The sequence below is a fragment of the Candoia aspera genome, chromosome 1, assembly GCF_035149785.1.
Source record: "Candoia aspera isolate rCanAsp1 chromosome 1, rCanAsp1.hap2, whole genome shotgun sequence".
Lineage (NCBI taxonomy): Eukaryota > Metazoa > Chordata > Lepidosauria > Squamata > Boidae > Candoia > Candoia aspera.
Genome location: NC_086153.1, coordinates 149485347 through 149502025, shown reverse-complemented (window position 1 = coordinate 149502025; position 16679 = coordinate 149485347). Strand labels below are relative to the sequence as shown.

At 42.4% G+C, this 16679-nt stretch overlaps 1 protein-coding gene across 3 annotated transcripts; it reads left to right on the top strand.

Annotated features, from left to right (window-relative positions):
* The first annotated feature begins 442 nt into the window (after nt 1-442).
* On the top strand, nt 443-11901 carry SPATA24 (spermatogenesis associated 24). Of its 3 annotated transcripts, XM_063315598.1 has the most exons (8): nt 443-563; nt 3870-3935; nt 4211-4341; nt 7376-7446; nt 7962-8064; nt 10406-10492; nt 11062-11152; nt 11745-11901. In XM_063315598.1, exons 1-7 carry the CDS (start codon nt 483-485, stop codon nt 11135-11137), a joined length of 615 nt encoding a protein of 204 aa, XP_063171668.1. In that variant the 5' UTR covers nt 443-482; the 3' UTR covers nt 11138-11152; nt 11745-11901. The 3 variants fall into 3 exon arrangements, 2 of the variants coding, with proteins under 2 accessions (XP_063171668.1, XP_063171678.1); XR_010068747.1 differs by lacking the exon at nt 11062-11152 and having other exon boundaries at nt 449-563; nt 10406-10594; XM_063315608.1 differs by lacking the exon at nt 11062-11152 and having other exon boundaries at nt 449-563.
* The last annotated feature ends 4778 nt before the right edge of the window (nt 11902-16679 follow it).

The window sequence follows — 16679 nt, the reverse complement described above, 5'->3', positions numbered from 1 at the left end:
AAGGCAAGAAATGAAGTAAGAGTTTTCCCAGCACGGGGAGAAACGACCAGACTTGCCCTCCAAATTCAGGCGTAACATCAAGGCTGCTGCCTGATTAAGTGAGTTTGCACAACTCGCCCTACCAGCACCATGCGGGGAGGCATCGGGGGAACGCGCCCCGCCACAGCGCTCGGCCCAGCGCAAAGGCGGCGGGAGGACCCCGCGCGTCGCAGGAAAGCAAAGCGCGGCTCTGCGCCCAGGCTCGGCCCCTCCCTTTAGGACCCGGGAGTTCCATTTTCGAACGGGGAGGCGGCGCCTCGGGCCTTCAGCCAATAGCAGCTCCCTCGCCAGGATTCAAAACGAGGCGGAGTCGCGCCGCTCCCGGTTACTTTTGACGGCGGGAGCCGGGGCGTCGCACGGGAGTGCCCGCGGCTCTGAGGCAGAGTTTGGCTTGGCCGGAGGAGGAAGCGCGGCTACTTTCACCGGCCGAAACCCGGCGCTCAATGGCGTCGCCCGCGGCCTTCCAGCAGTTGAGAGAGCTGATCGAGGTCCAGGAGACTTTACTGGACCAACTGAGGCGAAAGGTGGGGCAGGGGGGATGCGAGAGCCGCACTCCGCGTTCGGCAGCTTCCTTCCCTCTCGCGCGCTTCCAGATGCGTTGGACTATGAAAAGCCTAAATTCAGAAGCCTGGGACTTTTAGTCCCGCACTCTTGAAAAAGCTGGCCGAGCAGCTGGTGCCGAACAGCAGCTCGAAGTCGCCTCGTTCCGGCCGGGAGAGGGGCAGAAGCCGCACCGGAGGAAGGCCCGTAGTTTACCCGACATCCTTGTACTGTACACAAGTCTTTATTTTTTCCTGTTTGCTGAGGGTGAGGAGAGCATCGTCTCTAAAACTGCCCCACTGCTTCGGTCAAGTGTGAGGAATGCCAAGATTTGCAAACGCCCAGAAATACCTTAGAAACACTGTACCTGGAGCGGGCGCAGGGCCTTTCCCCATTCGCATCGAACGTGCCCTTTCGTTCTCGAGGTCTGCGTGGTGTTGTCTTCCTCGGGTCCCCAGCCCATGAGTGGAGCGGGTTTATGTTGCCCTTAGCTGTACTGTCTCTGGGTTAAGGTAGCATTGCGGAAACTCTGCCAGGATTTTTTCCCCACGCCTTGCCTTGGAGGGTGGTCAGGTGACCACAGTGACTTGACACAGGCAGCTTAGGGGTTGGCAATAGGGACAGCAAATTTCAGGCTGGTATCCTTTTTTGACAAACTCACGATGGTCAGAGAGCACTTTATTTATTTGCTTTTCAAATTTAGTCACCGCCCTTCTCACTCAAAGAATGACTGGGTGGTTTAAAAAACAGGAATAAATAATAATTAAAATACAATAAAACGATGTTCTTAAATAAGTAATATAGTTCTGGATGGGGTTGAACTGCCCCAGACAGACCCGGTGCATAACTTGGGGGTCCTCGTGGACTCACGACTCCTGCTCGAAGAGCAGGTGGCAGTCGTGGCCAGGAGGGCCTCTGCACAACTTCGTGTTGTGCACTAGTTACGCCCTTTCCTGGGTTGAGATGCCCTCTGGACAGTCACTCATGCCCTGGTCTTCTCCCATATAGACTACTGCAATGAATTCTGTGTGGGGCTACCCTTGAAGAGTATCCAGAAGCTTCAGCTGGTCCAGAATGCAGCCGTGCAGGCAGTTATGAGTGCCCCGAGATCAGCATATGTGACACCACTGCTGCGCGAGCTGCACTGCGTGCTAGTCTGCTGCTGGGTCCAATTCAAGGTGTTGGTTGGGACCTTTAAAGTCCTACATGGCATGGGGACAGGCTACCTGAGGGGCCATCTTATCCCCATAACATCAACCTGTCCCACCCAGTCATGCAGAGACGGCATGCTACGGACCCCATCTGTAAAGGACTTCCATCTGATTGGGTCCAGGAGGCGGGCCTTCTCTGCAGTGTGCCCACCCGTTGGAACATTCTGCCCCTGGAGGTGAGGCAGGCCCCTTTGCTCCTGGCCTTCCAGAAGGGTTTGAAGACCTGGTTCTGCCACCTCACCTGGGATGGGAAGGGCAACAGCTCTTCCTGGGGAAGGCTGGTGTCATAGAGTCCTCCCTACAGAATATAATATCCCCCACTTGGATTTTATATTTATATGTATTATTTTAGTATCTTGGTTGCTTGCTTTGTAATTTTATATCTTGATGCTTTTAAATGGTTAATTTTATTGTAAACCACCCAGAGTCCCCCTTTTCAGGGGGAGATGGGCGGTGATAGAAATTGGAATAATAAATAAATAAATTCTGAGGCATAGATGGCAACTAAGAAGTTCTTGATCTATGGGAGCATCTTCAGGGTGCTAACCATCCCCGGTTTGGTTACCCCTCATCGTGCCCCATGCGAAATGGCAGAGCCGGGTCTTCACCCGTTTTTGGAAGGCCGGGAGAGAGGGGGCCTGCCTCACCTCTGGGGGAAGAGTGTTCCACAGGGCAGGGTCCACAGCAGAGAAGGCCCGCTTCCTGGGTCCCACCAATCAACAGTCTCTCATGGACAGGGTCCGTAATATGCGCTCTCTGCCTGACCGGGTGGGACAGGTCAATGTAATGGGGATGAGATGGTCCCTCAGGTAACCTGGACCCATGCCATGTGAAAGGGGTACTAAATATGAGTCCTTCACTCTGCAATATTTTGTTGAGAGCCCAGTATATAATTGATTATGAAAGGTGAAAGGTCCCCTGTGCAAGCACCAAGTCATGTCTGACCCTTTGGGGGGATGCTGCTTTTGCAACATTTTCTTGGCAGACTATAGAGCGGGGTGGTTTGCCATGGCCTTCCCCAGTCGTCACCTTCCCCAGCAAGCTGGGTACCCATTTTACTGACCTCAGAAGGATGGGAGGCTGAGTCGACCTGAGCTGGCTACCCAAGAGAGAATCCAGCTTCCGCTGGGATCAAATTGATTATAAGTCATGCTAAGTAATAAAACAGTTGTGTTTGGAGGCTGTGGCCTGTCCTTCAGCCTGTTGCCAAAGATAATTGGTGCCTGTAAATTCTCTTGCACACATAAGGGATGACAGTGGGAAAAGGCCAGAGTGTGACAGCCATTGCTAGAAACAGAGCTCTGGAAACACTGATCTTTGGAGTATGTTTTATCATTCTTACAATATAAAGATAGCCTGCAGGACACATTTAGACTCTTAAGAATCTAGCCCAGGTGTATAAGGTGAGTTTGTCACTCAGACAAATTCCTTTCTCCATGCCACTGTTGCTACAACTATGCTGAGGAGTATGGTCAGAAAACTCATCCTTACACCTGGTCATTTGCATTATGCAAACAGCTGACTGGTGGTGTAGGTTAATTGTTCCTTTGCACATCTGAAGAGACAACATTGTAGGCCTAATGAAAATGGGGAGTCTGCAGACACTCTGTGGTTTTCAGTTTTTTCCTCCGGTGGGGTGAATAAAAAAAACAGAAGTGTATGAGGGAAATGAAGGCCATGACTATATAAGAAGATGCTTATCCCAATTGGCCCATTGTAGACTTCGTTGTTTTGTGTACTAATGAAAATATAATTAATAAAGAAGGATGTGACAGCCTCCTTTGCACATATTGTGAGAACTAAAAACCAGGCCATGAGGACAACAGAGACATTCCAGGTCACACACTTCCACTGGACAGTTAATTCACTGGATGAACAGATTCCTAATCAGCCATGTAGTTTGAACATAGCTGTAGTCATTTAAAATAGATAACTGTTTTGAAATAATCTTTAAACAGGCTAATTTTATATTTAGATGTGCTTAACTCAACAGATCTAATTACATGAAGTTGAGACCTCACCTAATGATAAGGTTCTTATATACAAAAAATGATTTACAAAATGTATTTTTTTTAATAGATAAAAATACAGGAAGAGAACTCAGTAAACAAGGAGGAATATGAAGCTGTTGTGAAGAAACTAGAGGTGCATAAGCTTCAGTTACTAATTTGTGATATTTCTTGTGTAAAGATAAGGTAGGGATAAGTAAAATTTCTGTGATATCTGGAAGAGCTGTATCCTGGTTGTTATGTGACCTTTACATGTGTTGTTATTGTTTCCATTTGTAAGAATTGCGCTGTAAGATTATAATGGTTTCAGAGTTACCTGAATACTTGAATGTTGGTGAAAACAGAGATGGTACTTACTGGTTAACATTTAGTCTAGTAATATGAATTCTTCACTTGTACTTTAATTTTCAGAAGGAAGAGAAAGAACATGCAGAGACGAAAAATACCTTAGCTATAACATCTGAACGTCTGGAGTTCGCCCTAGGAGAGATTGATATTTTGTTGAAACAACTTGAGCGGGAGAAACAAGCATTTGAAAACGCGTACGCTTGTAACTTGGTGGGGGACACCCTATGAACAGAAGTGGTTTTATAGTTTGGCTGGGATAAAAGGAAGGTGTCAAATCGCCTTTACCATCTTTAAATTAGCCATTGGATAGTCTATCTTATGGGGCCATCACTTGCCCTTTTCCCACCTTCTGAATCAACCATGTACTGCTAGCAGCAGCAGTGATCATCTAAATGCTGGGAGAAATGAAACCTGATGATAGGCAGAGTCAGGGCCGCTTCAATCACCAGTTTCAGTAGATTTAAGCATAGCTAATTGCATTAAATCATGTTACTTGCTTTTGGAAATATAACCAGATTTGATTTTTTTTTTTTATTGTATTTGAAACAAAGATAAAAACTACAGAAAAACAAAACTACAAACAGAAAAAGAAAAAGAAACTAAAAAGTGTGAATCACAAGAAAAGAGAATTGTAAAGATTACATACAAAGGTGACTTCCAGCTTTCAACAGCAAGAATATACAGAAATTTCCATAATCAAATCTTTATATCAAACCATGATCACATTATTTCTATAAATCCTTCCATTAACACAAGTATTAATCACTAATACAATTGCTCCTTCCCCTTATATATAAAAAAGTGTGTGTGTATGTGTATTTCTAGTTCAACTTCCCTCCACCTTAGAACACCATCCATTTAATTATTTCCTTCCTACCACTATTCTATGTGTTTCTGTCTACTATAATAAACATCAAATTATAAAAATATATAAATTGTCTGCCTTTACAATCAATAAAACTACAACAGTCTTAACCCTATTAAACTTGAAAGACAATATAAAATATATCTTATCAATACCTTTTAAGTCTTACAAATCAAAAATCCTGTAAATCTTAGTCCAAATCGTTAAAAAAAATGAAATCATAATAGCCTCATTATCAGTCCAGTTACATGTTCTTGATTTTTTAGCCCTCCAGGGCATTGACACATATCCCCATTACACAGAAGGCATTTTTTTTCCTTTTGCTTTAGAAAAGCCCAACAGCCCTACTGCCCATCTCAAAGACGCAGACTTCTCATCTGAGAATCCCCCCCCCCCCCGTATTCTCTTCTTTCCCATATCACTGATTCAGGTAGTCATAACAGTTCCCAGCATGGTAACTCTCTGTGCAGTCTTAAACTCAGACTGTCATTTTAACCTCCTCAACACCAAACCACAATCTTCATTACTTCAATCTCACTGACAGTAGAAAAGTCCCCATCTTTCCCAAAATCATCTTCATCCATCAGTGTTTTCAGCCAGATGACACATTTTAGCAACAATCCCTTCTCCAATATCCCGAACACTCTGCAGAATAGCTTGGCAGGAGTCTGAAAGAATCTCTTTAAAAGCCTACTTGATGCTCACGATGGAACTTTGAGAAATCTTTAAAATCTTCCATGCTTCAGGCAGTAGATTATGGTGCTGCCTAGCTAGTTGACTGGTACAAATAGGAGTTAATGAATTAATAAAAAACTTCTGTCTGAAATTGACAAGAAAAAGTGTACTAGCAAACAAGTCCCAGAGAAAGTGAACAGAAAGCTAAAAATTTACAACAGCAGATCCAACAGGTAGGAAAACAATCTATCCTTCAAATTCAGCAAAAGAAATAGTAACAGAAAGGCAATTATGTATTCTCAGCCCTTGTTACACTTTAGATGGGAAAACCAAGCCAAAACTTTTTAAATAAAAATTAAAAATATAATCCAAAAGTAATGATAATTACCAAGGGATTTGTCCTGACTCCCAGGAAACACTCTGAGACAGGGAACTGGTCTCTAATGTTTTATTGATAATACACAACAGTAATCCTAACAAACTGAACAAACGTGGGAAAACCCAGCCATATAAACCCTGCAGGTTAAGGCGGTCCCAATCTGTGCCTCTTGGAATGGCTCACCAATTCCTCAGTGCTACGCATGCGCTTAACAGTCTGGAAGGGAGCCCCCTGCTCACCATCCTTACTCATGACAGGATTCTATTTCTTCTTACTGTAGAAAGCTTCTTTTAGGGTACAAAACTTAAAAAATAAATTGGGTGCTTTAGAAATGGGAAGGCAGGACTTACTTCCCCATTAAGAGGCTGCAGCGCAGCTCAGAAAAGATGAAATCCCAGCCTCCCGGCAAACTCTTACTGTTTGTGCACGCTGTCCACAATCTCCTGGCTACAACTCACTGTCTGGAGGACAAATGGGTCAATTCCCAGCATTTTCCTTACTCTGGAGAAACGCTTTGGGATATAGAAAGAGCCAGCCTGTGCCCGAAAAAACTGCTACGATGCCAACTCTGCCCACGACGCTCGTGGGCAGGGCTGTTCAGTCTGCCATAATCCCACCGGAAGTCTCAAAATATAACCAGCAGATTTGAAACTTGCCACAAAATTCTGGAATGTGGAATGCTGTTGGCTATTTGGCTCTCTCTGTAAATACTGAGATTAAACCAGGAGCCCCCCAGCTCTTCAACTCATTGACCCCTCCATGAAGTTTAAGATTGTTCATCGGCCCCCAAACATTTATTGTATGAAAATAATTTAATAAATATTTTAATAGTACTATGAATAATAATACTAATAACAGCAACAAGTATGGACAGTCCTATTGATCCCTTTGGAGAACCCTGAATTAGACCAAACCTGTTGACAATCCCTCTTTCTGGATACTGCCATTGGGCAATGCCCACATTCAGAGAACTAATTTGTTACTATTATGTACAACAATATTGAATGCTATAAAGAACTGTATGTGAATGTTTTGAGTCACTACAACATAATAGAAATATATGAAATAAATAGCAGAAGCTTAAAGGGAGTCCATTTGTGGGCATAACTGATGTTGCCCTGCAGGTCAGACAATTCCAGGTTTCAGATGTGACTCTGGTAAATACCCTAAGGGATACGTATAACTAGCTCCAATTCATTTTATCCAAAATATGACCAAAAAGGTATGGAGTCCCTATTCCAGCTGCAGTTAATGGCGCTGGCCAGTCGAATATGTAAATGAAGCTGCTTCGTTGTTACTTGCCTTGTAGGCTTTCTCAAGTAAACAGCAAAGTGCTAAAACAGTCACTTCAGAAGGACAAACTTATAAGCAAATGTACAGGTAAGTTCAATAGATGTTTTAAATGTTTGAAGGGCACATTTTATTCATTTAATTTCTATCCCTCTATTATTTTTATAAATAACTCAAGGCGGCAAGCATACCTAATATTCCCTCCTCTTTTCCCCACAACAACCACCCTGTGAGGTGGGCTGGGCTGAGAGAGAGTGACTGGCCCGAGGTCACCCAGCCGGCTTTCGTGCCTCAGGCAGGACTAGAGCTCACCATCTCCTGGTTTCTAGCCTGTTGCCTTCACCACTAGACCACTAGTTTTTTTTTTAGTGAAACACTTCTAAATGCATGCTTTAAAATAACATCTACCTTGCAGTGTGACTGGTCTGCTTAATTTGTTTTTAGACACACAGCTCTTCACATTTGCTGTGTGAGGTTGGGATTCTAAGGGCATGTTGAGAGGAGAGGAAATGGATCTGCTCACTGAAACTCACCAGTGGATTCTGCTGTAGCCTTTTGAGATTTAGGAAGGGAAAAACTAAATGATTCCCAATTTCCTGTTACAGAAATTGAAACCCATATCCAAAAGCAGGAAAACATTCTAAGCTGCAAGGAAAATGAGATCAAGGAGTTGCGTCACTTCATCAACAAGCAGAAGCAAACCTTAAAGTAGGTACCTCAAGCAGAGATTTCTTTCTCCCTCTGTTATTGGTGGTTCACTCCAGCAGGAGACCAACGTTCTTTTATTTAAAATGCTTTTAGTAAATTTAGTGAAAACGTATTATTTTATTTATTTAAAACATTTGTATGGCTGCCCATCTTAGAACACAACTCTGGGCAGCTCACAACAGCAATACAGGTAGTCCTCACTTACCGACTGCAACTGGGACCGGCAACTCCATTGCTAAGCGACACAGTTAGAAAGTGATGCATCACGTGACCGCGCCCAACTTAGAACGTCAGTTCTGGCTGCAGTGGGTAAGCGAATTGCCCATAGCTGTTAAGCACAGTGTCACGTGACCACAACTTGCAACTTATTGCCGGCTTCCTCATTGATTTTGCTTATCAGAAGCTGGCTGTGAAGGTCACAAATGACTGTGGGACACTGCGACGGCTGCAAGTCTGAGGACTGGTTGTAAATCTTTTTTCTGTGCTGTCATAACTTTGAACGGTCACTGAACAAGCAGTTGCTAAGTGAGGACTACCTGTAAAACAAACAAAAAGAAACCCCATAAAAACAAAAACTTGGCATCACAGCCATCCTCCTTGGATGCCTTCAACGAGTTTCCATCTCACCCTGTCCTGGTACCTGGGGGAAGAGCCAGTGGCCTGCCAGATCTGTAGGAGAAGAATGTTCTGTAGGGCAGAGTCCCCTACAGAAAAGGCATGGTTCCTAAGTCCTACTTGATGGCAACATTTAAGGGACAGGACCTGGAGCATGCCCACTGTATCTGACCTGGTGGGGCAGGCAGATATCCACAGGGAGAGGCATTCCCACAAATAATCTGGCCCCATGCCATGCGGGGCTTTAAAGGTTGAATTGCACCTGGAAAGAAGCTGGGAGCCAGTGCAGTTCATCATGTAACAACATAGGCCAGCCTTTCTCAACTTTTTGACCCTGAAGGAACCCTTGAAATATTGTTCAGGCCTCAAGGAACCCCTGCACATTCAGGCTCAAATACAGGCCAGAAGTTACAAAATTGTTATATTTGTTTCATGGGTAGGCCTGTATATATGCATTAACAGTGTTCTTAAACTAAAAATAAAGAATGAAACTTACCTCTTTGATATGAAGTTGCCCGAGTTTGAAATAATTTTTTAAATAAATCGTGATGTCCCAGGGAACCCCTAGTGACCTCTCGCGGAACCCTGGGGTGCCACAGAACCGTGGCTGGGAAACTGATATAGGCAAACTAAGAGGTGCCCAGCACTGTGCATGCTGCCATATGCTAGATGAGTTGTAACTTCTAGGTGGTCTTCAAGGGCAGCCCCATGTAGAGCAGATTGCAGTAATCCAACCAGGAAGTGACCAAGGCCTGAGTGACTGTAGCAGGCCTCCCTGTCCAGGAATAGGCACAGTTGGCCCATAAGATGAATCTGGGCAAAGCCCCTCCTGGTCACAGTTTCCACTTGCTCCAGCCCAGTTCCTAGAGGTAGCATGGTTGAGTTGTCCTCTTGACATAATCAGTTTCTTTCCATTTTAATCCTTGTTACGTCTATAATGTTTGGCGTCAAATTGTCCTCTTTCTATTAGTTCCTTAGGTCTCAATATGTAATCAACAGAAAAAGCAGGCATAATATTTAGTGAGATATAAAATTCCTGTTTCCTGAGGGTATCTGGTTTCTATCAGTTGTTGGCTTCCTAATATAAACGGAGTCTCCTGCTTTTTACTCTTTTCTCTTCGTGTCTATCTGCCTTTCTTTTGGCAACACCTTCCAGTTTGTTTTCAAAGGCTCTTGGCCTGTTTTGATATCACATGGTTTTAACAGTATCCTTTTGTTGGTATTTCCATGAGATAATATTTACTTGCCATGTGTTATGAAGTTAGCTTATTTCAGCAAAGTGGTTAAGATTAAACACAGTTCATCTGGTTTCATTAGAAGTGCAGTTGATCAAAATCAGTAAAAAAGGGTGAGCCTCCTTGCAGAACTACCAAAGCAAGGGACGATATGATGGCTCAAGCCCACAAGCTCAAGGATTGCTGCAATTCCTTCCTCCCTCCCTCTCCCAATAATGTATGATTATGAGGACATCTAAACCAGCTCCATTACTGGCTAAGCACCCACATACTGTTTTCCCTTAAGCAGGAGTGGTAATAAATCTTTCCAGCTGTGTGTGTATCAGGAAGGACTTTGTATGGGTACACATGAGGGTAGTCCCCCATTTATTTCTTTGAGTTATTCGATATACCAGTAAAGACAACTCAGTCTGGATGCCTGATCTGACACCAGAATTATGTGGTAGGGGCTCTTGCTGTTTTTTAAATGGTTGTGTATTGTTGTTTTGCAGGAAACAAGCATCTGAATTCAAGATTCAGAAACAGCAAGAAAGTTACATAGCAAATGTGCTTGGAAAAAGGCTCCAGAAAGATTTTAAGTAACTGCCAAAGCATTCCCTTAAGTTGCTAGTTGAGGACTGTCTTTCTACTCCAAAGGATGGATTTCCCAGGTTTCCTCACTGAGAAATTCACCACAAAATGTCAGCTTTCCATTTCTCATTCTGTCTATTGGGCCAAAATTGGGTATCCTTTATTTGTGTAATTGTCTAAAATACTGGGAATACAACACAGCTATTCTGAAATGAGCTGCCATTCTTTGAATGTTCTATTTTATTATTTATTTATTATTTAAATTTATATCACCGCCCATCTCCCCCCAACGGGGGACTCTTTAAATCCTGTAGAGCAGTGTTTCTCAACCTTGGCAACTTGAAGAGGTGTGGACTTCATATGGCTGGCTGGGCAATTCTGGGCTTTGAAGTCCATACCTCTTCAAGCTGCCAAGGCTGAGAAACACTGCTCTAGAGGAACACAATTAAGGGTGGGAAGAGCCATACAACAGCAAGCCTAGCCTATCCCAATTCCTTATGTTGTGTGTAATATGTGAGTAATTAGATCAGAAGAGTTGTGCTAAGAAATGTGCTTCTGAATTTTTCATTACCTATAGAAAAGACTTGAAAAGTTCTGCTGGACTGTGGATGGGAAAGAATCAGCTCCACAGATATAAAGATCCATTATTATGAGAAGGCAGCCCTTTGGTAGGATTGAACAGAGCACACCCTAACTATTTTAGTACAGCACTTCTCAGATTATCATGAATAATTTCTGATTCTCTGTGTCTTGGAGAAGACATGCTTGTGATTCGTATAATCAGCCATGCCCTGATTACATCTCCTGGATGACCCTATTTAGAAGATACCATACATGGGAGAAGTAATATATTTTGGCTTAAGCCGCCTCATTTACCAGCCCAGGCGATGTACCAATTATAGCTACACAATAGGAAGACAATAGAAAGTCAAACCTACTCCAGGCAGAAATGGCCAATTTCAGTTTAGTCTCTGCTGGCTCTTATCCCAGTAAATGCCCAACACCTGGCATTTATTCCAAATGTGATCTCTGGATTCACAATGAATTGGCCCTCCCAGCTCACTTAGGTCTTACATCTCTGATTTATATGAATGGCTGAGTTGTTATGGGAGTTAAGAACAACTCTACATAGCATTTTGGATTCTGATTCTTTGAAATGCAGTTTCAAAAGTGCAAACCTCAATTAATATATTGTGTTTACTTTAAAGAATTAATTGTCATGAGATTTACATATTTCTTTTCTTTTTTTTAATTCCCAAGACTTTAAATTTAGCTCCATTGGTGAACTGATCTGACCCAGAGTATCCAGTAGCTTATGATCTTGGCATGCCTCCAGTGGATTAGCACCTGCTGCTGTTCCTTTGCTGATCCTTTTTGGAAAAAAATAAACAACATATTTTGCTATAGTTTCCACTAAGTGCAGCCCATTGCATCTCATCCATGTGCTGTAAATTAATATACATGTGTGTATGTTTATCTGCTATATGTAGAATGGTTTGGTTTCAAGAGAAAGAAAGAAAAATAACATTTCCTATTTTGTGGATATTGAATGTAAGAGAGATGTTTTATGTAAAGCCTGAAAGCCATATTGTAGCTCAAACTGAAACTTTCTGGCCCCGTCTTTGAGAACAGAAGATTGAGTCTCTCCACTGTAAATCAGCCACTTAAGTCAGTGTCAGATATACTTCAGCTACAGTACCTTGGCTACATTTCAGTATTGAGATGATGTTTGGGGAATTGGATCAATATAATCATCTGACATTTAGATGCTGAAACATTTAGAAGAACTCACGTTGTACCAGTAGTCCAAGTACTTCCAGGGGTAATTTTAAACATCTTAATTTAGCAGTTCTACTTATCAATAGAGTGTTTGTTGCTAGTACTGTTTGGAATAAATGTCAACTTTGCCACTGAAAAACATGTACTGTATTTACATATGTAGAATAAATCACAGTCACAGTGACAAAGCATAACACGAGAAATTAAACAGAAGGTGAAGTATAAATATACATGGAAAGTGAGAAGGAATGCTTGAAATTTCCTCCAATGTGTACTCACTTCAGGTGAATGGAAGTTAGCGTAAAGTAACCCATGGGTTTTTTAAAAGCTATCTTATGAGCATGCAAAATAATATAAGTATTGTATAGGTTAATGCAAATGCTGTGTTTCCATTATTAAAAAAAAATGAAGACTCCAAACTTGACTCTGTTTATATGGGATGGCCATGTAGTCTTCAGCCATGGAGATATGGCTTGCCACTGCCTTCCACAATGTATTTGTACTTCCCAGTCTAGTTTACAGAATTGGGATTTCCATGATCTCCCCTCCGAATGCTAATCATCTTTAGCTTCCAAGCCCTGTCAAGGTCAACAAGTTCCTATTACATGCTGAGACATTTGTTATTTCCATAGTAAAATGTAAAATACACTAATTTATTGTATATCTAATGTTAATAGGGGAAGAAATGTATATTTGGGTGTCTTAGTGTATTACATGTTCTTAAAAGAGTAGTGAAGGTCTATTTTAGGTAAGATCATTTAGTTGTAGAACAAAGCCACCTTAAAACCTATCAAATCTATGATTGGAAAAGGGTACGGAGTAATAAATGGAAATGGCACATTTGATGAAACATCTCAGCATACACCATAATTGATATGGAGTAGCCAAAAGTGTTCAGAAATTCAGCTGGTCCACAAAGGTGCAGCCAGATTATTATTTGCAAACCACAGCACTGGTGGGAGAAGCTGTGCTTTCATGCTGAGCTATTTCTCTTTCAAAAAAAGTGTCCCAGGATAAAAAGGTTTTCAAAATCACAGATCCAAGTTTCAGAAAGGCTTCTCTGCTTGCCCCAGTGGGGATGTAGTATTCCATTCCTCATTTAGGGAGAAAGAGCTTTGCACTTTCAGCCTGGGAATCCAGACTATCAAGAGATGGTCCTTTTGGGAAATGAGTGCAGAATCCACAGAGCTGGTAATGAGCTTTTTATATATGTGTGAAGATCTTAATGGAAGAGTAGGCTGGATCTGGCCTTCTTCAACAAAATGACCCCTGGAAAAGATCTAGATGAAAGGACCTGGGATCTTAGTTCCCAGAGAATGAATTATGAAAGGGTCAGATGAAGAGATCTAGACTTGGGTTATGAAAGTCTGCATCCATTGCTTTAAACACCCTGTCATCTACTGCACCATATTCAGTAATGGAGATCACCAAGGTCAGTTCTCCATAGCCCACAGGGACCCCAAAAAAGACAGTAAAGTTAATCCTCTTCCACCCCTTGGCAAAATGAATGCTGGGAGTTGGAAGTCCATGTGGCTTAAAGTTACCAAGGTTGAGGAACACTGGTATACTGTGTGGATGATGAGTGCTTCCAAAGCAGATTTTTATCCAGTTCTTGGGCAGCATGTCCCCCTGCTGATCACGTGACGTCTTTGAATCATCTCTGATGTAAGAGAACCCCACAGAGACTCAATTTCCATTTCATTCTCTGAGGTTGGCTACATCAGCTGTCCTTTTACCTCTCATTTCCACTGCATTTTAAAATCAGCCCATGATTTCTCCACAGTATCCTCATTATAGCTTTCAAACATTTTCAAGAGTCTGAAACCTGCAGAGAACATCTTCAGCCAACTAACAAACATCAGTCACTTCACTCTTCCTTCACAAAGGAGCAGCAAATAAGTTTCTAGCTTCTGCCCTCCTTGCCCACCTTGACACATATATTTCCTTTGCAAATGTGTGTTTATGAGCCATACATTGCATACATTCTTCCTGATATGCTACTACGGAGGAAAGACTGATCTTAAAAATTTCACAAATACAGCAAGGTGTTGGAATTATCAGGGATCAACTCAGCATTGTCTCATAAGCATAAGGGGGTTGCTCTAGTAAACACATCTCTATTGTGCTTGTGGGATGTCACATGGGTCACCTGATTTCCACTTCCTCCTCCTCCTTGGGCTTGGGGATTAACAATCTCCACTACCTCATGGGCAGACATGCAAGCAGTGGGGCTGCAGAATGCAGCTCCTCGCCCTTTCTATTCCACATAGAAAGTGTCTACAAAGAACCAGTGATAATTAAGTGCTTTCTACTATGAACCTACCAGTATCCAGATCTACTGAGTAAAAGTAAGCTATCTCTATTTTCTTCATCTAACTATTGTGTGAAGACTGAATTTATTTCTGAACGCAATTAAGCTTAATGTGCAAGTTCTCTTTTGGCTCACGCGTCTACTCTGCAAGATTGCTGTTAGCTGCTTTGGAGTTCTTTTATTAACATTTACAAACTCCATCACGAGGCACCTCAGAAGTTTTCTACTCACCATGGTGCCAGATCAGCCCTGCTGAGCAAAGGTGACATCTCAGCAGCTTTTTAATCAAGGGCTTTTCCCCCAATAGCAGTGATCACAATGGCATGTTTCTAAGATGGGCTCAATTAAACAATAGCTAGGAACAGTGAAGCAAGGGGTTGGGGAGATTGGCAGGCAGTTTTCCAGTAGCAAAACAAATGCCTAACATGCTGGATGAATTTGTTGGGACGTACATTCATCCATCTTGAAGCAATCTGATCTTCTGGCAGCAGCTCTTCAAACTTTCAGTCAGACATTTTTTTCAGTCCTATCTAGAGACACCAGCAAGTGAACAGGGTCTTCTGTATGCAAAGTATTTGGCCTGCTATGAAATGGAATAGAGAGGGCAGGGGCTTTCTAGCAGCAAGTGGTCACAGTGTCAACTTTCTGTCCCCACTGGAGGCAAGGAATAAGGGCTAAGGGGGGAGGGGGTGGCTTCCAGACTGTCTTAGAGAGGAACAAGCCAGAGGTCCCAATTTGGACATCACGCTCAACACACTCTGGAAAGAGTTTCTGCTGGTAAGAGAAACCAAGTGGGAGAGACTGAGAAGCAGAATACCAGCATACTACATGTGTGTGCTTTGTTTTAACATGGACCAAGGAAAAAAAGAAACAGAAAAAGACAGCCTGGAGTGTGAAAGCACTCCAAAGGCACTTGTAGAATACTGGTGCACCAAGTGAAGAGGCCATTTAGTGTCTACCCAATCTATGTGCTTGCCAGCTTTGGTGTTTTGTTTTGTTTGTGTTGTGGGGGGGGAGTGTGGATGTTAGCTGGCTTACTTGCCTGGGTTTGCATGCCTGTTTTGCCTATTAATTAATTAATTAATTAGCACACATTTGTCTGTGAACTACAGATTGAGCAGTATAGGTCAGTATTTCACTTCTGCGAATGTTTTCCTAACATCACTTCTTTAAAAGGGGTATTTCTTTCTGCTTTGTGTGAGAGTCCTGCAGTATGATTTGGATTTGTGGGCTCTGAATCATCTTTGCTTTGTACCTTTCATTAGTTGAGTTGCCTGTTTCTGGGCCGCATCAGATTGCCTTTTGTACTGTGAATATCGGAGCAGAAAACTGTTCAGAAAGAGAGGATCTGCATTTTGCAATTCAGGCTTCACCTCTTCCTGGTAATTGATCTAGCTCCTTTACCAAGTTACTTTTCCTTTAGTATTTATTGCTGGTCTATATTTTGTCTTGTGATTGATCACTTCTATCATTTTGTGAATGGGAAAGCCAGACTTCCCACTACCCCAATAACTGTTTTGTGACAGTGCTCATAATGTACTCTCATACTTTCTGTTGTCCAAAAAAAGTTACTGATTTATTTGAAGTCATTCTAGTTTTTTTTTAATTCATCACATCATCATCATCGTCATCGTCATAATAATAATAATGATGATGCCATCCAACTCCCAGCAATGCTCTGGGTGGTTTACAATTGTTAAAACAGTGAAAAACAAAGAACAATACAAAAACAGCAATGTTCCAGCCATCTGCTGTCTTGAGTTTAAGATCTAGCCCCATCATACACTCTTTTTTTTTTCCTCTGTCTTTGCTGCAAAACATAGTTCTGGCACTTACTGCACATGGCTGTAACAGCAAACCAGTGGAAACTCAATTTCCTCACCAACCTTTAGACCCATTTTCTCCTTGCCTTGCTTCACAGTTGAAAGCCCATTTGACCCAATGCTCCCTTCTGCCACCACATAATCATGTGAATTAAAAGGAAAAACCAAAAAGTTTTTCTAACCAGTTGGCACACAGGAACTGCTAGGTTAACATGCTTTGCAAATCTGATGCTTTGCTTTGCGTTGTGTCGCATTGCATTTGTGTCATGGGAGAGAGAACTT

Bases quoted from the DNA above. Each gene is read 5' to 3' on its own strand.
- SPATA24 (XM_063315598.1), top strand. From the start codon at position 483: ATGGCGTCGCCCGCGGCCTTCCAGCAGTTGAGAGAGCTGATCGAGGTC. The intron at 8,065-10,405 runs GTAGGTACCTCA...GTTGTTTTGCAG, and splicing joins AAGCAGAAGCAAACCTTAAA to GAAACAAGCATCTGAATTCA. The intron at 10,493-11,061 runs GTAACTGCCAAA...CATTACCTATAG, and splicing joins AGGCTCCAGAAAGATTTTAA to AAAAGACTTGAAAAGTTCTG.